The 25,108-nt window shown below is 38.9% G+C and overlaps 1 protein-coding gene across 2 annotated transcripts in view; it reads left to right on the top strand.

The window, feature by feature from the left end:
• GRID2 (glutamate ionotropic receptor delta type subunit 2) overlaps positions 1-25,108 on the top strand; it is a 677,452-nt gene that overhangs the window by 549,560 nt on the left and 102,784 nt on the right. For both annotated transcript variants that reach the window (XM_058803526.1, XM_058803525.1), the window contains 2 exons: positions 170-367; positions 7,807-8,119. In XM_058803526.1, coding sequence (XP_058659509.1) covers positions 170-367; positions 7,807-8,119 — 511 coding nt within the window. The remainder of the gene's footprint in view (positions 1-169; positions 368-7,806; positions 8,120-25,108) is intronic.

Raw genomic sequence — 25,108 nt, 5'->3', positions numbered from 1 at the left:
TGTAGGGGGCACTGCTAACAATGTATTTTAGGAAAGTTTTGTATAAATAATATTTTAATAGTTCCTTCTTTAGTTTAAAAAAAAAAAAAGGCAGCCAAACATGACATGTAATTGCTTTATTAACAGATTCCTCCTTTGTTTTTTGTTTGTTTTTTTTTTTTTTGTTTAGGAAGAGCCCTTTGTCATGGTGTCTGAAAATGTCCTGGGAAAACCAAAGAAGTATCAGGGCTTCTCAATAGATGTGTTGGAAGCCTTGGCCACTTACCTCGGCTTTAAATACGAAATTTATGTAGCACCGGATCACAAGTATGGGAGTCCTCAGGATGATGGGTCATGGAATGGCCTGATAGGAGAACTGGTGTTCAAGGTAAGGTCACTAATTATTTACTCAGTCATAATATGTGATAAAGTTAAGAAATATGTGTTATATTCTGTTTGCATCAGCTAATAACCTTTTTTACAGGTAGTTGATAGCACTTTGTTTCTTGCACTTTGCCAGCACTTGGATGGCGTGCATTGGATAGCACTTAAAAAGCTGGAAATTATACTTGTTAGTAACTGTTTAAGAAGCAGGGCAATCTCTTTTTTTTCAACCAAACTAAAATCTAAATGTAGTCAAATAATGGGAGGCACAGCATCCTAATTAGTTTGGCAAGTCCTGACACAAATGAGTTGAAGAGGCTGTTCAAAAGAGGAAAAATTGGTGTTGCAATAATTAGTGATACATTACATAAATAATGTATAGCACTTAGAAAAATGTTGGTGTGATGAATACATGAAGAATATAAGCAACAGAAAATGTTTTATTGATATATAACAACAACACATTATGCAGATGTATGGATCAAGAGTAATATATTATTATCTATTCTGTAATTAATAAACCATTTAGTCTACTTAATTTGACATTAATTGTTCAATATTATAAATAAATTGAACCTAATGCATATGCAATGTTTTTCTTTTTTCTTTTTGCCCACTCCTTGCATCTTATCTGTTTGGAGTTTCTCCCATTGAGAGAGAAAAGACTAGGCAGACTTTATTCTGCTGGTGCCTCATTTGCACTGTGAATATACGTATTTTATTTGCTCTTAATTAACATGTGGGGGTAGCTTTTACAGCTGCAGAGTCCTACATTTGTTGTGCTTCCTTGAAGAACTGCAGTAGATATTCGTGTAAATAACTTAGACATTGGCTATAGAAGTGTTTTTTCAAACATGCAGGTGGAATTTAATTCATAAGCATAGCTAACAGCAAGGAGAACTGTGGTAAGGTACAGGTCTTAAGTCGTTCAATAAAGGAAGAGAAAATAATATTTTTGTGAAAAAAAAGAAAATATTATCCTCAGTGGGTTAAAAATTACTGATAGGTTTAACCTATTCTGCCTTCCTGAGCAGCAGGAAACCTGTTGGAATGGAAAAACCCAGCTACTCATTCTGTACCCATGTCACCTTTGATACACCTACACTGTAACAATAAACTTCTTTTGCTCTCTCCCTATGTCCTTTTGAAGCTGGAAGCTGGAACTGTGTATTCACAATTGGAAAGCTGGACACAGCCAGAAAAGTAGATTTTCCATCACCTTCTAAACCTTGACAACTAAAAATCTGTCATCTGATTTTGAGACATAACAACACAATGGCCCATTGATTTCTTTTTAACCTTTCTTTCTGCCTCTAAATCTGATATTATGCTACACCCTGTTCTCTACAGTGCTCATCAGACCGCTGCATAACACAGACTGGAGGGGACTTAATTCTAGATGGTCTGGAAATGGAAGTGGGCCTGGAATGTCATTGCAATGGATGATTGCTAAGGCAGAACTCCTAACAACCCAAATGGCTCCAAGGAAAAACACGTATGGTGCTCCTGTTCCCTTGGCAGGCAGGGATTCAGAGGAATAGCCCCCTGAAGGTGGTGACCACCCAGATCTGTAAATCCATGTCTCAAGTGCAACAGATTTACCAGCCTGCTGTGATTTTGCTGTAAATGAGTCTTCATGGGTATGAAATCTTTCTGCACGTCTGCAGTGTATGAAGGGTTAATGGAGCTGCATTTGGAATTCAAAGCCAATGTTTTCCCTATACTGTGGCAGTGTATAACTTTTCATCTTCCTTACCTTACATAATTAATTAGCAGTAAAGGTTCACTGTGTCCTCCTCTCCTTTTCTCTGTCCCTCTTAAGGCAAAAGAACCTCAGGGCGAGCAGCTAGTGTCTGTCTACCCCTGACCAAGTGCAAGCTGTTCTTGGAAGGCTGCTTTCTTATTTTCTGTGAGCTGCATTCTGCCCCCAGAACTCACATTTCCATCCGCTTGGCAACTTCATCAGGGGAAGTACAGGAGCTGAGAATAGTTTTAAATTAAAGGCCTAACCTGTTTGAGACACAGCATTTCCTTGTTTTCCCAACCAAGTTGTACATGATAGTCTGGCCAACAAGTGGAGGAATTCCAGAAACAGTGGGAGTACTCTTTGCCTGTTAGTGTGTCAGCCAGGAATGAGTTCTGCAAGAGACAAGTCTCACTCAAAGGTAATGGAAAATAGCTGCCTTCTCTTTTTGAGTGCGCAGAATCATACAGCCATTTAGCTTGGAAGAGACCTTTAAGATCATCAAGTCCAACTGCTATCCAGCACTGCCAAGTCAATCACTAAATCAGGTCCCAAAGTGCCATGTCTTCTTGTCCTTTCAATACTTCCAGGGAGGGTGACCCAACCACTTCTCTGGGCTGCCTGTTCCAATGCTTGGCCACCTTTCCAGTGAATGAAGTTTTTCTAACATCTCCTGGCACACCTTGAGGCCATTTCCTCTTGTCCTATTTCTTGTTGCTGGGGAGATCAGTCCTCACCTCATTACAGCCCCCTTCCAGGTAGCTGTAGAGATCATCTCATTGAGGAAAAGGTGTCTTTGGCCACTCCAAAAGATGTGCCATGTGAAATAGCAGTTGCTGTAGCAACCACATGATTTCTGTGCTCAAGATCAATATTCACTGCTTACATTAACCATCTTCAGCATGCAGCAGTCTCTAGTGCAGGTCCTGGTATCAGGGAGAGTAGTCCCAGGCTGATCTTGTTTGCAGCAGCCCTGCTGGAGCTGGATGGCAGGGCAGGAGCCCAGCTGTGCCAAGTACATGCCCTGGGCCAGCAGCTGGCTTCAGAGACATGACATTGTGCCTAGCTCACTCTGTTCCAGCTTTGCAGACCAGGTTTCTGTTGGCTGCTAAAATAGGAGCTGGAATCAGCAGAACATAGTAAGTGATCTTTAATCTGAATTTGGAAACAAATTCAACCCTCCCCTCCTTTGATTGTCAAGACTTGTGTTAGGGACACAAATGATCCATGCACCTTTTCTAGTCAAAATACTCTGAATGTAACTCTGCAATACACAGATTTCTGTTTGCTAAACACCTGAACCAAGTGGTCTTCAGAGAATAAATGCTCTTTGAGAGTGCTCTTGCCCTCTCCTGTCAAGCGACCAGGGCTCGCACTGCATCTTGTAGAGCTTCATCTCACAAACAGGATTAGTTCAGAGAGCAGCAGCCCTCTGTGGAGAGGCTAAAACCATCTCAAGGGAGCAGTGCTTTGCCACAAATCTTTCTCTTACTGTTAATTATCTGTCTTCTCAGAGTGATTCCTTTCATTGCCCTCTATCTGGATGGCCCGAGGGATGAGCCTGTGTGACAGGCAAGAGAAGTGGCTAATGCCACTTATGGGAGAGCACACCAGGCTTTCCAGCATGACTCTGGGCTTTCTGGTGATATTCACATCCATCAACCATTGCTATTCACATATTGCCATGCTACCTTGATTGTGAGCATTTTTTTCCAGTGAGGAGCCATGAAGAAGCAAATAGCCTAGGGAAAGCAGCCTGATTCCACTTGGGTCCATCAGGAAAGGAAAAATACATGCTTAATCGTTTCTAAGAGAAACTGCAAATCAAGTGGAAGCCTCTTATGAGGCTCTTTTTCTATTGCACCTTCTTAAAGGGGTTAGTATAAGGGAGAAACCATACAGGAAGGACAAAGCGAGACAAGAAAAAATAATAGCTGAATAAAAGGAGAATTATTTGGATCTATGTGTGTTAACTTGAGTAAAAATGTCTCTCTGATTGGTTTTTGCATGTCCATATTAATAACTGCATAATGTGGGACTGCGTTTTATCACTTCTAGCACTTTTTGAAACTTGATTTAACATTGAAAATGGATAAAATGAAGGCACTCACAGGACCTGTTTAGAATAGATGAATTTATTTTCCCTGTTCTTGATGATGAGCCACAGGAAGATTGCTTTCCATGTGTATGAGATGTGCTTGCTACAGCAGTACCTTAGGGACATTTCAGGGATTTCTAGGCTTTGCTGATAAGCTGGTTCTGTGACACCACCTATCAGACCCTTTAGGTCATTTCTTTTGGATTTTCTCATTCTGGTTATGTTGCTCTACAATGGCCTCAGGAGAACTGCTGCTAAGGAAGATAAATATAAATTTCTATGCAGGTCACACAGAGCAAAATTATGCCCTCTGCTGTTTTTTCAATCTGTTTCAGGAGTCAGAGTTTCATTCATGAGAAACGTGTAAGACATATGATGGTTTTTTGATTTTGGCACTGCAAAAACTTAGTGAGTGGAGAGCTATACATGTTTATAATTCAGCTTGGCAGCTTTATATCTAAATATTGACATAATTGTGTGCATTTGCCTTTCTGTCTCAAAAGCACTAAGTGAACCTTTACTGCTTCAAACTGATGTCTTCTCTGATCCAATCTGACATGTTAATGACAAGCTTTTAATTTTTTTCATCTTCCAATTTTGAAACAAGATGACAGAATCTATATGTAATCAAGGATGCTCACTATCAGTAAATGAAGTATCAAGTGAAGCTTAAGCTTGGTTTTGTGCTAAAAGTGTGGTTTTCTGGGAAACTGGTGTTTATGATCCAATTTAGTAAGGATATGAGTTTACATATTTCAGTGCGGCTTTTTTTCTTTTTTTTTTTGGAAACAGCTAAACACCAGAGTGCTAAAGAAGTCAAGATTTATCTCTCTCCTTTCTGTTTTTCATTTTACTACCTCTCAAGGAATAAAGACATATGGAATCCCAGAATAGCTTAAAGATCATCTCATTCCACCCCACTGCCATGGGCAGGACATCTTTCACTAGATCAGGTTGCTCAGAGCCCTTCCTTGAACGCTTCCAGGGATGGGGCATCCACAGCTTCTCTGGGCATCCTGTTTCAGGGTCTCACCACTTTCACAGTAAAGAATTTCTTTCTAATATCTGATCTAAACCTACAACCTTTCAGTTTGAAGACATCTCCCCCCCACCTCCCTCACTCCTTTCAGTGACTCCAGACCATTGAAAAAGATCTCTCTCCATCTTTCTTGTAGGCTTCCTTCAGGTACTGGAAGGCTGCAATTAGGTCACCTCAAAGCCTTAATTATATATGTAGTATATAAAGTAGCAAGACATAATTATATCACAGTTGTTGCTGCAGTAGAACAAAGGAAATGCAACATTTCCATTAGCACATTAGTTGTTCTACTGTCAAAATTGGTTGATAACTGAAGTGACAACATAATTCTGGGGAATGTAGAGGGACTGCTTCCCAGAGATGCAGATTAGAAGTAGTATTCCCCTAGATACCATGGTGTCTCATTTTTTTCCTTAATTCTCTTCAATGTATTTAATGGGAAAAAAATATGTTTTGCTGTAAAAAGGGGGAGAAAAGCAGAAAAGAATTGTTAGTCATACAGTCAACTCTTCTTTGGTTAAAGTATCTTCACTGATGTATGTTGGTTTTCAGTAGAGAATCTTTAAGTATCTTACAGATTGCAATTTGAATGAGAAGCTCAATGATCTAGTATGATGGGGAAGTATTTTAGTAATATACTGATAATTAGTAACCTAGCTAGCCTAATAAGCATCAGCTGAGTCTAGGAGGTTTTATTTTTCCACCCCTGAATTCCTATTTTGCCTTTTGATACACATTCAGGGGGAAAGGCACACATCTATGCTATTCATTAAATGCAATCATAATTTCCTGTTTGACAACTATTGGACTTGTGTATTTGTAAATTGTTTTAAAAGCATATTTATGTTCACAGTTGTGGAAGACAATTCAAATGCTGGCTGGTTTGCATCTTGCTCATTGGAGCAAGGGCTTGACTGTCAGCAGGTGCTGTGAATCACTTGGGTCACTCATTGAGCAGAAGGTTTGTAGTGAGGGGATAGGGAGACTCGGATAACCTGAATGAGTTTTATCCATGGATAATTCTAATTACTGACTGAATTTTCTGCTGCCCATGGGCAGTTGAATCATCACTCACAAAATTGTTAGGAAGGGACCTGAAGTGAATTCATGAAGCCATGCTTTCAGCTGTGCTCATCAGCACAACTTCACTTATGACACCAGAGAACTTAACACAGAAATTAAAGCTGAAGCTCTAATTCATAGCTTTTAAGAAAATCAATATTTTCAAACCCTATTTTTGCCCAAGTCATCAGGCTTCCAGCTGGGCTCTGCCACTTTCTCAAGCCAGTGAACAATCAATATAAATTAACATCATTTAAGCTGAAGTCTTAAGAACAGTGTGATTAGGAGTGTGTTTGTGCCATGGGCTGTGCAGTGCTTTGCACATCATATTAAAAGAGCCCACCTGATTTACAAAATTTTCTAGTCAGTTTCAGCTGCTATGCCTTCCCACTCAATATTTCAAATCATATATCTAAGGAACTAGGAATCTCTGCCTTCTTTGGGCAAGAAGAAAGAAATTCAAGAGAGTTAATAAAATTTGACTGAGTACTTTCAAATTTTTATGCTCTCATCACCCCCTTCCAAAGGATCACACGCTTCTTTAGGCAGAACAAAAATGAATTAAATCAAGGTAGTACAAGTTTAAATATTTTAAGTACTCTTTTGTCATACTAAAACATCTAGAATTCAGAGTCTTATTGCTCAGTCTTTGGGCTTTTAAAAATGGTATTCATATGCCTGCTTTAAATAACCTTTCTTGTTTTCAGTGAAGCTCTAATTGTACCTGTAAAAAGTACAGTAGCACCTGCTGTACTTGTGCCTGGTGTCCCTGGAGACCTCATACATACTGTGAAATACAATGATTAGATCGAGAAATGTTACTCATCCTCTTTTCATGTGAAATGTCTTCTTTAAATTACAGAAAAAAGAAAAGAAATAGCACAAAGCGAGTCCAGGCTAGCTGCAGGACAGATTGGCATTGCTTGAGGAATTGCTTGTCAGTAGGATACAGAGGAATTAATCATAAAGGAGCTGTGTGCACAATCTGCCCTTCTGCACTTTAGACTCTGTAGATAAAATGGATGTTTTATGGAATTTCAGATGCTCCTAGGGTAGTAGCCCTTTGTCATGATCATCAAATCATGAAAATATTTTATAAATTTGGCTCTATCAGGCAACTAATTTCCTACAATTGGATCTGCAAGAAATCTGATTTTGCCACAGTGGCAGCGATGGCTTTAATAAGCCAGGTTGACAGAAACGACCAAACACAGATTTCCTCCAGGTATTACCTGTGTTTGTAGCATTTTGATTTCTTGGAAAATAGCAACAAGGAGAGCTGATGTGCCAGAGTCCACCCAGTGAGGTTTGCTTGCAGAAACCAAGACACATGGTTGATCTAGCCTCAGTCACCTCTCTGTGCTCACATGTATGAGGCTGAAGACCTCGGTCTTGGCATCTGATTCTCCCTAAGCTTAGCTGCTATAAATCACAGAGGAGCAAAGATCTTTTTTTGTGCAGCTCCTGCTTATCCGTGTTGTGTTTTCCTCCTCCCCTCAGAGAGCTGACATTGGGATCTCTGCCCTCACCATCACCCCCGACAGGGAGAACGTGGTGGACTTCACGACACGCTACATGGACTACTCGGTGGGCGTGCTGCTGCGCAAGGCAGAGAAGACAGTGGACATGTTTGCCTGCCTGGCCCCCTTCGACCTCTCCCTGTGGGCCTGCATTGCTGGCACGGTGCTCTTGGTGGGGCTCCTGGTCTACCTTTTGAACTGGCTCAACCCCCCGCGCCTTCAGATGGGATCCATGACCTCCACAACTCTCTACAACTCCATGTGGTTTGTCTATGGATCCTTCGTGCAGCAAGGTGAGAGACAGAGAGAGGCTCTGCCTCTGAGAAAACCTACCTATCCTGCCCATTGCTGTAGAGACCTTCCTTCCTCTCCCCTGCCTCCCTCCCACAGCCCACAAGGAACTGGGAGCGCTGGAAAGCCTTGTGCTAAAGGATTTCCTAGATATTTAGCTGCCCTATGTGGAATCCTGAGAATTTCAGGGCACTACGTGCTAGCTTGTGATTTGTTGTTTTGTCATTACAGAAAGGTGATTTTTCTCAGAGTTAAAAAAAATATTGCTCATCAGTTGCTGGAGAACTATTAAACATTAACAAGTGCTATGTTCTTACCCAGTCAGACAGAGAATTCCTGGATTTGGGGTTTGAACTAAGTTTAGACTAGTCAGCAGTGCTAAACAATCTCAGTGTGTCTGATATTCTTTCCTCCCTCTTCTAATTTATTTCAATTTTCCTATCTAATGTTTAGATTCAAGCTTCTCTGGCCTTCCTGTTTTCTTTCTCAATCCCATCTAGTATCTGGTGTAGCCCAGGCTGGTCCCCAATTCTGCTTATATTCCCAAGTCCTCCACAATGTTCCTCTTCTGGCAGAGTTTTAGCCATGCATCCTGAAGACATCAGGGACTGCAGATCTTGGTTGTGTATATACTGCTAGGGATTCTGGTCTACAAGCTGAGGTTGTAGAGCAAAGCGCAATAAGAAAACACACCTTAATATAAGAGCAAAAGGGGATTTAGGCTCAACAACAAAGCAGGATGAATGACTTCGTGCTTATCCGTGTAATTGTTCCTCAGTCACTGCTGACACTGCAGGTACACCTGTTTTAATTTCACAGAGCATCTGCTCTACAGAGAGCCATGGCCACTACAGCCCCAAACTTGCAGACAGTTCTTTGTATTTTAACCTGAATGTGGATGGAACACTGTAGGTGAAGGTATCATATTTACATAAAAATGGCAACATGTGATTCAGCATTACATGATTCTTTTTTTCAAAACAATCAGATGATATCCATAAAGCTAAAGGTATCCATCAAAATCAAGTATGAAACTCCTAGAATGGAAAAAAAAGCTAAAATAATGTCACTATCCAAAAACAGAAGAAAAGCTTAAGCTGAGACTTTCCACAAGAGGGGTAATTTTAAACACATAAGCATAGAGACATTACTTTTAAAATTATCATTTGCATTGAGCAGTGATGGTCAGCTGAGGAGAGCTGAAGAAATGATTTCAGGGGTTTTGTGATTTTTTTTTTAATAAATAAAACCTAAGACTTCAGAGTAGCTGAGACCTATGGAAGTTTTTGGAATGTATATGGGTGGGTTTATAAAGCTCTCTTTCTGTCCGAAATATCCCCAGTGTAAGTGTTTAGCAAATCCAGCTGTGAGAGAGCAGTTGGTCTGTTACAAAATGAGACTCATTACATCAGTCTTCCTGTTAGGTTAGAACTTGAGAATTAGTTTCTTTACTGCATGAATGTGAGCCTGATTCCACACAGGTTTATCAGCCAGAGCATCCCTGCTGTACTCCCAAGAGGAGCCCCTGAAAGCTTTCTAGGAGACTGCCCAGCTAAGGTTCGGAGGAGGCACAACTGGTTTAACACACCTCAGTCTGAACAATTGTCCCCTGAGTTGTTTGCCTCGTGTTTATCCAAGGAAGTCTGTATTTTGTGAAATTTCCTAACTTATAGGTCCAGAGTAGGACAAGGGAGCCCTTGGATAGATGCTCAGTTAGCTTAAAAAGGATTTTTTTTGACCAATCAGTGAAAATGAGTGCTTAAGGAGGGCTTAGAGAGAAACCTTGAATTCAGCATGAAATTGAGGAAGAAATTAGATGAAAATAAGGGAGACCAGGTTGCAACAATACCAGAATTCAATAGGGGAAAGAAAAATAAAAGAAAAGGAATTTATTTGAGCAGATCAGCATCCACTCCCTGTGGTAAGAGGTTTTGCACACAAGGTGCAACTCTGTAAAACCTGCTGGTAGTGCAAAGCATCTGGGGTACCAAAACTGCTGTGCAATGTCAGAAAAAGAAATTCATAAAACTGGGAAGGTGGGAGGAATTACTTACAGAGAGAGAGGGACACCTTACCACTCTACCATGTGAATTTTGAACACAACTCTATAGAATTCACTAGAATAAAGTAAAATATTCACTTGGCTCCTACTTAGTGAGGGAAAGCTACAGACATGTATCTATAGTTTTGCTCTGCTTCAAACAACAAGCAGAACTCTCCTGAATTATATAGAAGGAAAAATGAAACACATTGAAAAGAATTTATACCAAAATGCATTTACTTATTATTACTTATACTTTAAACCAAAATACACTTACTGATTAATATAAACATAAAGACTCAGAAGAACTCAGAAATTCGGTGCAGAAGAGAAAGAGATCCATTTATAATGCCAGCCTGTATTTCACATTCAATTTGAATATAACAAAAACTATATTAGCTGAAGCATTATTGTTTACTAATCCTGGTCAATACAGACATATGAAAATAATTTTCATTGACAGAGTAACTGGCTATTGTGGTGATTTTGCCTCTGTTTTCATTCATCAGCTCTTCATTCAGCAGAAAAACTACAGCTTTTATTTGTTTTGGAATAGCAAATCTGTTGCTATTAATTCTGATTGGCAAATCTTAAGTGTAGCAGCATGGGGCATTTCAAATACTGTCAAGTTCACTTAAGAAATCTTTCAGCAGTGATTTAAAGCATGACAAGGTACTCATTTCTCTTATCAAAACATAGAGCCAAAGATGCTTTAATGCCCTGTGCTGACAGAAACAAAGCAGCTTGAACCAAAGATTGCTTGTGCTTTGATAGTTTTGGATGCTTTTTGGGGGGCTAACAAGTTATTTGTGGCATCATCTTCTTTCTTTTCTCTCGACAGAGGAAAAATTTGCAAGCATGCAGAGTGACTTCAGACCTGCCATGGCTCTGAAGAGAGCCCTCTGCTGCAAAAATACAACTCACTCTTTAAGGAAACTCATAACCTATTATGATTGAAACAAAGAGCTCATTCCTTCTGGAATAGTTAAAAACTTGGGAGATTTTAGCAAGTAGCTTTAGTTCACTGTGTCCCTTTTCCAAATGCTATTAACCAATTTTAGCCTTTTTCAATTTTTGAAGCACCAAAGAAAAATACTGTGTCATTGTCTATAGACAAAAGTCAACACAGATCAATCCAATGGTTTTTAAGGCAGGTCTATAATTAGTGTCACAATCAGTTACAAAATTTAAGTGTTTTTAGTTGCTTCCTTAAAGCTAGACTGAACCTTAATGTGACTGCTACTTGTATCACTTAAATTTAGGTCTTGAACTTGGCTTTCACTTTCTTAACTCCACATTTCAGTGACTACTCTAGGCATCATTTTGAGATTGTTTATATGAAGATATATTTTAAGTTTCCCTTTTTATTTGATGTTCATTCGTTATTGAGATAAGCCAAAATAGTTTAAATTATTTTTTTAAGACATAGGAGGATAAAGCTGCAATATAACTCAATTAGTATAAAAATGTATAAAATGCAAAGGGAGTTTTTTATTCTGTGCTCAAGCCCTTCATTATAGAAATAAAAGAAGAAAAAGGACAGCAGTACACTGAAATGCTTTGGCTTCCTACACAATATACCCCTTGAATTTGCAATATACTGTGACCACTAAGAGACTTTTAGCTGATCCCAGTCATGCTGCTGTGGGTTTTATTAAAAGCAAATGCTTCTGACTCTGAAGTCAAAATTCAGGCATGAGTAGTTAAGATAATATCTGTTGTCTCTGAGTTGTCTATTCACCTGAAGATGAAGCAAATTCATAGATTCAGACTGTGGAGGATTGCAGTAATGTTGAAATTTAGTGTCATGGCTTCTGAATTTTTCTTTTCCTTTTGCTCATCCTTGAAAATTGAGTGACTAAAACTCCTCATTTTGCTCATTTTAAGTATTACCTTTGACAACTGGACAGAAATCTGGCTTTAGGCAGCCCTGCTTTGGGACAAGGGGCAAGAAAGGGACAAGAGTCTGAGTGATGTATGAATAATGATATATTTTTTAGAGTTTGCTCAGCTTTTGTGCTACTCTATAGAACCTTCTCTTTAGCCATGGTATTGTTGGTGCTCCCTCAAATTTTTCACTTATTAGAATTTGCCAGTATAGGGAACCTGCCATATGAGCTCTCAGAGAAGAAATTTGGGGGTTCTAAAAACTTTAATAAAATCTTCGTTGAGACCAGCTGAATCAAGTTGCTGCAACAGTCTGATGACTTTTATACTTGCTGAGAACCTAGTTTAATCTCCTGAAGGTTTTCTATTAGCTTCTTATTAGGGGCTCTTGTTACAAAACGCCCTAGGGAGCACTCTGCTCTCACCAGTACTGGAGAAAATCAATGATTTAAGAAACACGAGTTTGAGATCTAGAGTTGCTGCCAACCCTTTTTGTATAATAGATCAGTTTTTGAGACAGGTGAAATGCTGCGTAATTTTTTGCCAAGGACTTGCAGAAGAATCTTTTTGGGGGTTTTGTTTTGAAGGCAGCCTCTCAAATTTTGCTTCAGAATTCAGTGATGATCTAACTTAGTATAATAGATTTCAACTGAATGTTGAAAAAATAATGAAGTTAGAGAAAGCTACAATGTTTTGTGTTTTATATGAAAGGCACCATAAAAGACTTAGTCTCTATCTTATCACACTCTGCTCATTTCACTTTGAATTTTTCTGTAAGAGAAGATATTTCTCGATTGGCCTGGCAGGATTTTAGATTATGCAGATAAAGATGCAAGGCTGTGTTTTGTTTGTGTTCTTTGGGTTTTTTTGCTGTAATAGAAAATATCTTTTAAATGGCTGAATCATTCAAGATTTAATCACTTCTTAGTGATTGCAACAAAACAAACATTCATTATAGTTTTATAAATAGAATTTGACCATAGGATAATGAGTGTTTGAAGTATTAGCTGCAAAAATATAATTTTCTTCAGAGATCTTAATCCACTTGCTTAACCTAGAAAAGTTATGAAATGGATGATGTTAAAGCACCACTGGTGGGCCATTTTTTTATCCCCTTATATTTGTTTAAAATGCTGGTCACAACTGGAGGTTTTGATTGGTCATCAGTGGTGTCAGTAATGGCCAATTATGCTGATAATACCTGGCAAATGAGCAAATCTCACTGTTTGCCTTGTGTAAATTACATTTCATAGGAGCAATAAAACAGCCTCCAAGCTTCAGCACTTCAAAGTCATTATAATACTTCTCAGATGGTTAAAGCTGCTCAGAATTCTCAGTCTTCTTCCTTGTATTACTACCCAAGGTGTGATATAATCCTCCTGAAATGCGCTGCCTGGAGTCTGCTGTTTCTTAATAAATTACTCTGTCTTGCTTATCTCACTCTTGACATGTCCCTATCAGCAAGAAACCCCTTCTGTAGCAACATTCTTTCTTAGAGACATTTTATCTTAATTAACTGTACAACAATCAAATATTTAATATTCAGAGGAAGAGTCTAGAATCATTCTGGAAAAATTCTGTTAGAAATTAATTATATCTTCACATGTGACATTTAGTAGTGAAACCTGATTTATTGGGGGAGAGGAAGTATGTTTAGAAATACAGAAAAGATCCAGTATAAAGTAATGACTTTAGGACTGGGACTAGTTCCTAATTTGGTTTCTGCACCTGATCTGCCGGCTGACCACAGAAACATTATTTAATATCTTCGCTATCAGCCCTTAGTTTTAAAATGGATATGTTAACCATCTTCCTTCATAAAAACATGTTTTACACCTTCTGATAGAAGGCAAAACTTAAATGCCAGTCTCATGAATTAACAATTTTAATTGCTCTTGAAGCTAATGCCAGTCTTGACATATTCATGTAGCAAGGGAAACAGACTTTCTGAGCCTAAAATGCACAGCACTGAGCTGGGAAAATGAAAATTCAGATACTAAACATGTTGGAAAACAAACTATATACACCAAATCATTATATTTGTGGCTTGATAGTTCCACCTCAAAGTATGACCCCCAAAATTTTCATGTCATTTTGATTAAATCTGGGCTAGTGCATCAGTAAGTCTATTTACCTTCATAAAGTCACCTCTCTGAAATGGGGACTGCAGCCCTGTGGTACCCAAGCTCCTTTTGCATGTCTCAGTGGTTTGGCCAGCCCTCTTGACAGCATCCCAAAATGAGTACATTTTGGCAATTGTGTCCTGTGTCTCAAAAGTATTTGGAAACCACAAGTGGTCACTGGAACTGACAGTGTGCCCTGAGAGTTGTTGTGTATGAAGTACACTTTATAAGCCTGGGATGTAGCTTTATGTCCTTTGAGAGGTTTATTTGATTGTCTCTTTTTGAGACTGTAGCTCCATGGAATAACCATGCTCCAAGTAAAATGTTCAGTAGTGTGGGCATTTGTTTGCAGCAGTGTGATATCACTAGTGTGAAACTACCAGGGGATATGCTTGGATTTTCCCTAATTTGAAGTTAAGATTCAGGCAGTTCTCAGAGGCATCTTAAATAATGCATTTCTACATCTTCTCTGCACGTGGTTGCTTGAGTAATAGCACTGGGTACATGAGACAGTCTGTTTAGAGATTTTGTGTCTGATATTCCATCTGTGAGGAGATGGAGAATGAATGGCAGTGTGAAAGCCCAAAAACCACCTTAATTGCCTAGGACTAGCTCTGATTGACTGTGAGAAGGTAATGTCTATCTGGCTGTAGTGTAAACCCTGACAAAGACCAAGTGAGGCAAAGGAAGGTAGTATTGGATGTCATGGCATCTGTCCATCATTCTGGGTTCTTTCTAAAACATCCTAAGGTGAATATTTTGCTCAGAACAGTTTATTTAGTTGTAATTTCTAATATTGCTATATACTGTAACTGGGTATATAATGAATAAGTTAGATTCAAATTAGGTAGCCCATTTTGACTTTTCAGGGTTCACCTGTGTATAATATACATTTAATTGAGGAAACAAGGAAGAACCATTTAGTCAGGAACTGAATGTTTCTTGTGTGGAGGAACAATGTAACTTCTTTTCTCTTCAAAGATGTTTAGAAGCTGAAGGGGCAAGTCTTACTTGTCCTATTTCATCTTCCTGCACATGAGTTTACAGTTAAATTGACAACTTCAGCTGTTTAAGGTAGGAAGGAAGTGAGAAATGAGTTTTAGCCTCATTAAAAGTACTCCCCCTCTGCTTGGGATGCCAGCAGTTTCATCCCCCAACTGATCAGCCTTTTTCAGAGGAGGCCACCCAAGGCTCCAGACAAACATGAGGTTTTAGAGGGAACCCACGGTAGTTTTTGTTGCTTTTCTGCCCTGTGAGGAGTCCCTCCTCTGCAACAGCTGTGCCATCGCTGCATCCACCCATGCAGAGCCACTTCACAACATCAACTGGTGGGTAGGTGCCAGGAAAATTGCCTGAAAGCTGTAAAGACAGGAGTAGCAGAGGTTTTCAAGCTGCTAGCAGAAAGTCTCCCTTCCTCAGCAGCTGAGGGTTTTTTCCTCAGACCTCTTGTAATACTGAAGTGTTTATAAAAGGAGTAGACCAAAATTAATACAGAATGGAAACAAAAAATGCTATCAAATTATTTCAAATTATTTTTTTAACTAACCTGTTCCTTTCCCTGGTTGTTGAAATGAAGGATGAGTCTACCAGCATATATGGTAGAATGAGGGCTGTGAGGGGGTTTGTTTGCATCTTTTTAAATCTAGTCAACTTCCCAGCATGCAAATTAAGGGGATTACCTCCATTATAGCAGCATTCTGTTGTAGGAATCTCCTGATGCTTAATTTGTATCCTTCCACTGTCAGTAGTGGAGGGAGAGATCTTAAAGTAGGACTTCACCTTTTCAGTGTTTTTGAAGTTGGTGAGATGGGGCTGGGTTAAAAATGTGCGATACCAGGCAAAGGGGAGATGAAGGAACATGGGTGGTTTTGACTGAAGCCTTGTCTTCCCCCACACTAGGACAGAGTCAGGGTAGGGATGAATGGGGAAAGAAAGTAATCTGCAAACAGGCTGTGAAGGAGCAGTGGTAATAAATCTGTTGAGTGGGGTGTTCGTTGTTCATGCCCAGATGTACTTGCTAATGGAACATTTTTAGCCATAAGCATGTACCTCATTCTTACAATGGCTTCTTTTATTTCTGTATCTCCAAAGAGGAAAATCCTCACTATCCTGTAAAGTCACCTTTGAAGTTGCTTCTCACTTCTGAAAAACCTGAGTTGTGATCTTAAGCAGGGTGATAGCTGATTTGCTGTGAAAACCAGGTTATTCCATTTTCAAACATAAGCATTCATATTAGTGATTTTCATCAATAAATGACATTTTATAGCATTTTTCTCTGTGAAACTAAAAAGGATGAGGGTTTCATTCTGTCCTCTGTTCACTGTCATAATACTACATTAGGTCGTTTGAGTTTTACAGATCACTTTGATAACAACATTGCAGGATGTACCTGAAGTGGAATTTTATTCTAAATTTTAAAATGTGTTATTTAGGAACATAATTAGAGCTCCTACGCTGGTGATGATTGAATTCTATAAGGTTAGGAGTTCATTGCAGAGAAGCATTCTGAAAATTAAAGGGTAACTAGAAATAGTGACAGGAAAACTGAACTAAGGATCTGAGATGCCTGTGATTCACTTTTCTCTGAAGTAGTCAGGGGTCACTCTGTTCTGATGGATGCTTGGAAAACTTGGAAGAACAGATTTATAACAGATCATAATTCTTTAAAAATTCAAGCAAAACCATAGTTTGTAGTTTGTAATCCTTTTTTAAATTCCCTTCACCCCCTAAAATCTTGAGTCACAGAATCATATAGAGGTAGAAAGATTATGGGCAAAACTACTTGTCAAAAGATGTGAGGGCTTTACTGGAACAAGTGTTTGTCCTTATGGTCACACTGCATTGTTTTGTGTTTGCTTGGTTCACAGTTGCTAAGTTTCAGCCAAAGGGGACTCCCTCCCTCATATTCATAACGCCCTCTCTGACAGGCTCTTCACTAAAGCCACGCTTTAATACCTCGCTAATGGCATTGTTTAGCTTAATGTTAATTTTACATACAGATGGTCTGTTTTCAGTCCATTGTGCACAGTTCCCTCTGCTGTCCCTGAAGGTGCTACATGCAGCCCTGTCAGCAGTGTGCAGAAAGATCCCACTAAGCAAACTGTACGTGACAGTAACACACACATCATCTCCTCAGCCACTCATGAATATGCACCAGAGATGATAATTGTGGCTGATTGCTTGAGGCTTCACAGCATTTGGATCCAGCCGTTAGTAATTGAGAGATTTGGTCTCAGCATCTCTTGAAATCTGATCTAAATGTTGCCGGTGTGCAAGGTTATTTGTTAAGATCCAGTGCCAACATCCTCTAAAATAATAGCAAGCATATATCACTTTGATGCCTTCCCAGTGGCTGCAAATAGCACCTTTACACAGGCATGCAATCAAGAGTCATCTTAAAAGCACAAATCTCATCCCAGCACTCCTGAAGAGCATCCCCAGAGGCTCCCTGTGTTTCTTGAAAATGCCCATTGAGCTCTAATCTGTGTTCTTCTCTGTGTGTGTATGTTAATAATTATATTCTGTACTGGGCTATGTTTTGAAAGTGGCAACAAAGAATTATCTGATCAGAGATGGTTTTTTTTGTTTTGTTTTGTTTTTTTGCAAAGAGCTGTTAGTAAAATTGCTAGGCTTGTTGCACAGTTATTTATGATTATGTAATTGAATGGTCCTGTATTTGGTAACCCCAAAATTAAATTTAAACCGTGCTAAGTCTTCTAATAAACCAATGCACTTCAGCAGCATTAATACAGTATAGTTTGGCCAACTGATTCATGAGAGGTGGACTGCAAGCCTCAGTTCCAATGTGGTCACAGTACCAGGTGTCAAAAGATAGACTTTCAAATATCTAGATTTGTAGTATAAGACTAGTAATAATTAATCTAAGGGCTCCCAGTAACTCAGCAAATACTAGTGGATGCCTCCATTTTCATTTTAGCTGCAGTCATTGCTCCTCTTTTGTAATGGCAGCAGAAGAGTAAAACAAAATATACTTTCTGATATATTTTCCAGAACTTTTAGAAGCACTGTAAAGGCTACTCATGTCCTCTCTCTCTGATAATGTTGCACAAGTCAATGCAATGTATTGGCACTATAATAATGCAAACTAATGTTTGTAACATTTTCTTTTATCTCTTGTGAACTTCGATTTGCAGTTGAAACTATATTTTGCTAATTCCACAGAAAGACAGAAAGTGACCAATGCAAAACTGTTAATATCTGAAATAAGTCATTAAGCTTGTGGGTCTAGGCCTAGAAGCCAGGAATTGATTCCTATAGGTCTTGAAGATTGATCCTGTAAATACTACATAATAGGAATGAAAATCTGATCAATGTCTGTAATTAAAGCATCACAGACACCAGGAGAAGCTAGAGCCCAGCCATTTGCTAAATGGTGATACAAAACATCTCCCTTCCCAACTTTTGCATTATTGCCACCATTTCAGCAAGATTGGTAGAAAAGATTTATTGTTGTGAAGAGAGTTATAAATATACTATAACTAATATGTTATGCTAACATCACTTTAATCAGGTAATTATTAAAGGACTGTTTGGCCTTTAAGGACATTGATTTAATGGGAATTAATTTAACGATTGAACACTGTTTGTGTAACATTATCATTGCTAGTGATGCAGAAAATTGGAATCTCAGCTCAGCTGAAAAGAGTTTAGACTTTTTATTATCACATTAGATACTATTCTACTCCAATGTAGTTATTAGACCTTTTTTGTACTTTCAGTATATATTTAAATGTTTGGAGTTTATCTAAAAATTTCTGAATAGAAAAAATAAGTTAAAACTTTTGTCATTGTACTGCTCTCCTTTTTTGATGGAGGCTTGAATTTCTGTTTAAAATAGCCTTTTAGAAAGTCCATTCAATTTTGGGTTTGAATTGCTATTGCTTCTCCCATAAAATAAATTTCCTCCATTTTCATTCTCTGCTTTCTTCTCTGCAAACCTGATGATTTTTTTTTTTTTTTATGAGGAATAGAGTTTGGTATATGGAAAATTTTTGCAACTTTAAAGACACAGCAGCTTTTAAAAGTAGCAGCATAGCACAGTTCTATCTAGATTATTCTGAGGCTGAATCCTGCACTGTCTAGTCACAGTTTAGCAGAAATGGTGAGCATTATAAAAGGACTATGATCAATACCTGGGGATTAAGACAGAGTTAAAACTGACCTTTATAGTTACAGCTCCCACTTACCTAAAGGTATGTTGTCTCTGGATGCCCTCCTTGGTTTGCCCTCAGGGGTGCTATTGTCACAAATTATTTTTCATCTTCATGGTGCCTCTAACTACTGTTGTATATAAATTAGACCCAGGGAGAAAAGGGTAGTAGTGTAGTGAAGTGGTGCATCTGACAGGCTGCTGCAAACAGATTCATTTTCTTACAAAATTTTACTCAAGGATGTCTGACAGTTCCTGCTGTATCTTGGCAGAATTTTCCAAGGGAGCCCAGTGGCCAAATGATTAGTCCTCTGTTACTGGAATGGAGCTGTTGCAGCAGACACAGCAAGTTGTGCAGGCTAGTATTTGAAGACTGGTAGAAAAATAGTTTGGTAATAGACACAGCAGAGACTTAAACTTACAAACACAGTGGGTTACTAATCCAGTACAGAGCAATGCTGTAGTGGGCTGAAATGCTTTGCACTGGGTAGCACTGACCCTTTCCTTGATGCTGGAGGAATTTCTAGCTTCAGAGAGGATATTTTCAAGGAATGTGACTGAAGAATCTTTATTTTAAGCAAAATATTTTGTGAGCAGGCATTTCACCAACCTTGTGGATATTTGTCCATCAGGTTGTATGTCAAGGCCCTCTGACCAGATTTATGAGATGGGTTCCCTGGGCTGTAACTTGATGAGGGTTTTTGTGGCACTGCCACAGGTCCTTGATTAGTCCCAGCCACAGGTCCTTGATTAGTCCCAGCATTGGAAATCTCAGCATGAGTAATATTTCCCTATTAATGAGAAAACAGAGCTGAGCAATGAGCCTTAGTGTGTGAGTCAAGTGCCAAAGGCACATCCAAACAGACACACAGCAGTGGCAAATGGAGTTTTTTCAGTGGGAGTTTTCAAGATCTGAGATGTACCTTGGAGATGATTGCTGGTAACAGAGGGTGACAAGGTAGCATGGCAATCTCTCTCTCAGACTGGAGCTGGCTCGTGCCTGGCCTCCTTGGTAGAGGGCTGGGGGAAGCCTCCATCGGCCTTCACACGGCTGCGCACACACCCTCAGGTTAGCTGGCCTCTAAAGCTGCTGGGGAGGATCTTTAGCATGTATAAGATGCAGCTTCTCAAACTCCTTCACAGATTTCAGATACCTAGCAGTGATTTGAAATAAGCCTGAAGGAGAGGAGTGATGGTTTCAGATTTTCTGCCTGTCACGTAAAGGGGAGAAATAAATGAGGGGAGCTTTCTTTTGTGCATCATTGGTTCCCTTCTGGGAGTGCAGTGAGGGTAGTGCTTCCCATCCAGCTGAAGGAAAACAATCTTCCAGGGAGAAAACGTAATGAGATTAGTCAGGGGATCATTACACTAACAACAGCAAATAGCAAGAGGCAGTGATTGTTTAGTTCAGAAATAAGACATTAAGGGGTGAAAAAATTAATCAGAGCACCAAAGGACAAAGTGAACACATTCTTTAATTGCCTATAGACCAGCAGGAGAAATCTGAATAGTAAACAAGAGCAGTTAGACTCAGAAATACAGAGTTGATCTTCATGTTGTTTCTGAAATCTAGTAGGAGCAATTGGAAATACTGAAAGTCAGATGGACATGGTGGGTAGAAGGCAAAGAAGGTGTCACTATGTCAAAATGGATTAGGTATTTCAGAGGTTGAGAACTTAGAAAGAACTGTTCTTGCTTGTTTCTGTGACTGTGTGCTGATGGCTGGAGCACAAAGTGAGACGGGAGACAGTGCCTGCTGCAGGCCCCCCAATCACACTGGAGTGGAGCATGGCTGGCTCCTGTAAAGCATCTCTGTGATGCATAAGGGGAAATGTGAGGTGTAAGAGGGGCAGTCAGGCTGAGTGGTGTGTGTTTCAAGCCTCCAGCTGCCCATGCTGAAGTATCTGGAATGCACAGGTAGAGCATATTGAAAGGAAAAAGAGCACAAAGTGTTAAACACTACAAATTTCAGAGAAAAAATTATGTGGGGAGGAAGTGTGCACAGAGGTGAGGCAGAGCTGAGAACAGGAAGGAGGGCACTGAAAACTTTAGTAGGAGATATAGAAACATTAATGACATTGTGCATTAGGTGAAGGTAATACTATTCAAAATCATTATGCTAGAAAGGCAACAAATATTTCTCTTATGTGCTTGTGAAAAAAAGCCAATTAAATTCTTTCTGTGTAGGGGAGGTTAAGTTGTAGCTACTACATAGCTACTACTATAACACAGTTTCAAATCAGCAAATTCAAACAAATTTCATCCAAGCATTTTTGAGAGTTTACTGTGTAGCTTCCAGGATTTCTGTTTGCTGACATGAGTCTTAGAACTTTGGGCAGTTTTTTAGAAAGATAACCAAAAAAAATTATTGCAAACTTAAAGACCAAGCTGAACCTTCAATCCAAGTTTTTCTTTCATCTTAATATCTGGATGTAACAAGATGAAAGACTTAACAAATATAAAGAGACATTTAACAATTTCAAAAGATATAACCATTTAAAATGTCTACACATGACTTTTACAATTGTATTATAGTGAAATAGTAGCTTACGAATAGCTTTACGATAAAATAAGAAAACTTTATCTTTGGGATCTGATGGAAACTTATATAATTGGTTTGGTAAATAAAAAAAAAAATTGGGTTCTTTCCAATCCTACTACTTCCAATGAACTCAAAGAACTGTTCCTAATATATTTGGAGTTTTTCACAGTATAGTAATAATACGTAGATGCAGTGCTGTCTTGTTAGGGAGTAAAGACCTGAAGAAATGTTTGATGTGTGAAGCAAAATATCTGAATGTCTCTTTTTACATATAATTTTTGGGCTTTAAATCACTATATTTTAATACAAACCAAGTGCTACAGAAGGAGCAGGTGGTGTGGTGAGTAAAAACTATAGCTGGCTCTCAAACTTCTCCATACCTCGTAAGGTCTGGCTGCCAGCCCTGCCTCATGATCAGTTCCTTCTCCACTCTCAAACCCCTGCAATCTGACAGTATGTGCAAGGATAGCAAGTTCAGCCACTGATTTTCAAGCTTATTTGGGAGGCATTACCAATTCAAGGAGTTGTATTCTCCTGTGGAATAATTTGTCATGCCTGCTGTGGTCAGTGGGTGTTAACTTCCGCACAAAATGGAATATTACAAGCTCAGGTTATGGCATGCCAGCTTAAATGTTATGGATGAATATAAGCAAAGTTCAAGGAAGAATGGAAAAGGATAGATGAAAAAAATGAAAATAAGGGAAGAAAAATTCATGATGAGAAATTTCCCGACAACTTCCAAGCTGCATTTACTTCACAGCTGGTAGAAATAGGTATGGGCTTCATTGACTGTAAAATTTTTTTTTGTCCTATACTGAATTGAACATTTCCAATTGAAATAGGTGAGATTTTATATTATCAGGAAAGTTTTTAACAGAACAATGGTAATAGCTAATGCTCTGAAAGGTTCTGCCTTTGAAGAGTTCTGCTTTGCAGAGTTTTACAAAGATCACAGAGCTCAGTCAAACTTCAGGTTTTGTTTCTAGTGGCAATAAAAAAGTGGAAATATAAAATACCTTTTCCTCTTTGTTAATACAAACTACTTCCCTCACATGCACTCTCTATTAATGTCCCCTTCACAAAGAATACAGAAGACATGCATTGATCTAAACTGTTTGCAACAGGCATCTGCACCTCTTTATTTATGGAAATTGCAGATGCACAGCGTAATTGATGTGACTGTTCTAACAGGCTAAAGGCTAAACTGCAGCCAGCTCCCAAGTCCTTTGTGCTTTTTTACCAAAGGCCAGTAATTCACTGAATGTGGACAGAATTTTTGTAGGAAAAAGCAGAATCAAAATCTGTCCCCAGATAACCCACCCTATTATTTCTTCACCTTCCTTTTCCAAGCACAGTTGAGATTCTTGCTTTTAATTTTGATGGCATTACAGTTCCTGAACAAAGCAGTCACAATTAACATATTTTTCATGGTTCTTTAAATTAGCTGGAAAACTCCTTACACAAAAGCTCAGCTCACTGCAGTTTTTCTTCAGGCAAACAATTGACAAATCCCTGAGAACAAGATGTCTGGAAAAAGAGCTTATGCATTTTGAATTCTTCAAATTTAATCCAGAATTGTAAAATATCAAGATCTTACCAGGCTGTGATACTGAATTTCCGTGTTTTGCCCATTTTTCCTGTGTTTTCATTCCTCCCTCTTGCCTGTACTCCTCTCTTGTGATTTTTGACATGAAGAAAGCTTTACACTGAATACTAATGAGGAAAAATATTTTTTTAAAGTAAAAATATGTATGTTAATTCTATAGTTTCACATTTTGTCCTCTAAGTTGGGTTTAACCCTGGTATTTAAGTCTGTCATAATTATGCATAATATTTTTTGCATTATCAAGATGATGCATTATTTTTCCTGCCTTCTATTTAGCTTGAAGCGCTTGGAAAGAAACGAGAATAAACAGAAATTTATAAGATAAGTTGCAGTCTAAGCCTGTCATCTGAAGTAGGCCAGCATTAAAATGGTCCAGGATTGATGAAGGAGAGCTGCATTAGATGAATGTGGGAGGACTAAAAGCAATTTCTTTCACTGTGACTTCTACAGCAATTCAACTTTTTCAGAAAACTCCCAATAAGATTGATTATTTTTAGTTCAGTTTACTCTGGAAAATATCTGTCCCTTCCTGCACATGAAGATTTTAAAGGCAGATTACATTTTTCTAAGCGATTTTAGCACCCATTACACGTCAGATGAATTATTCTGGGAGCTGTAGCCACAACATAGGTGATGTAGAGGTAGTGGAATTTTTTGCTGCCTTATACCCTTCTGCAGGTGTATTGGAAAGGCCACAGTAAATGATAATATAGCCTCTGTAGTCCTTTGAGATGTCTTTTAATGTGACAAAGCAACTCATGGACTGCTGTCTTCTATGGTTTCCATTGGTTTCATGAGTGGGACTCAGTACTTTTAAGTGCTGCTCATCGTGCCCCAAGAGCAGCAGTGTTTTTACTGTAACCACAACCACTGTGCTGGTTTCCACTGATGAATTTTGCTATAGGAATGAGATGTCATAGAACTCTGGTCATCAGCATGGGTCTGCATTGCACAGGTGTCCCCCTTTGCCATTAGGGGTCACTAAGCTTTGCTGGTATGGTATCAAAGACAGCAACAGGCAAAGATTTGTTCCATGGTTTTGGCTCCCTCCTGATTTGTGCTGCATGTCCTGTGTGTAAACTCTTGTAAGTAGAACATGGCATGATCCATAAAGGTGTCAGTGCATCTGAAACTCATCCTGGGTCTCGGAAAGCAGAGCTCAGGGAGGTTTGCATGCCTGTCCCTCCTGCACACTAATTTAAAGAGGAGTTTAGTATCTTTTAGGTCTGTGGCTGTCTGTCATGGTAACGTTAATGGAAAAGCCGTGATTGTTGCTCTCCTGAGTGACTTGGCACTTTCTGCACTGAGAAAATGTGGATTGGGACCCAAAGAAAACTTCAGAAAGTTTTATCCCCAGAAACAAAATTGGGGAGAATTAAGAGGTTTCTTAAGGTGAACTGTCATGGTGCAGGAAGTGTTTTAGCAAGGAGTACAATGGAACAAGACTGTGTCACATTAAGTCTCCTAATAGATGCCAAAGAAATGGTACCATGACAGTAAAAGATCTCCTTTGGTTTTTTTTCTTTTCTTCTTTTACTGGGAAAGATGGAGTATGCTGCCTATACTGCTTTAAAAAAAATCATGCACTTAGGCTCTTGTGGTGTGAGCCCTGCTTTAGAAAC

Source organism: Ammospiza caudacuta, chromosome 4 (genome assembly GCF_027887145.1).
Source record: "Ammospiza caudacuta isolate bAmmCau1 chromosome 4, bAmmCau1.pri, whole genome shotgun sequence".
In the NCBI taxonomy this organism is placed as follows: domain Eukaryota; kingdom Metazoa; phylum Chordata; class Aves; order Passeriformes; family Passerellidae; genus Ammospiza; species Ammospiza caudacuta.
Note: the sequence above shows the minus strand (reverse complement) of the source record. Positions and strands in the feature narration are given on the sequence as shown.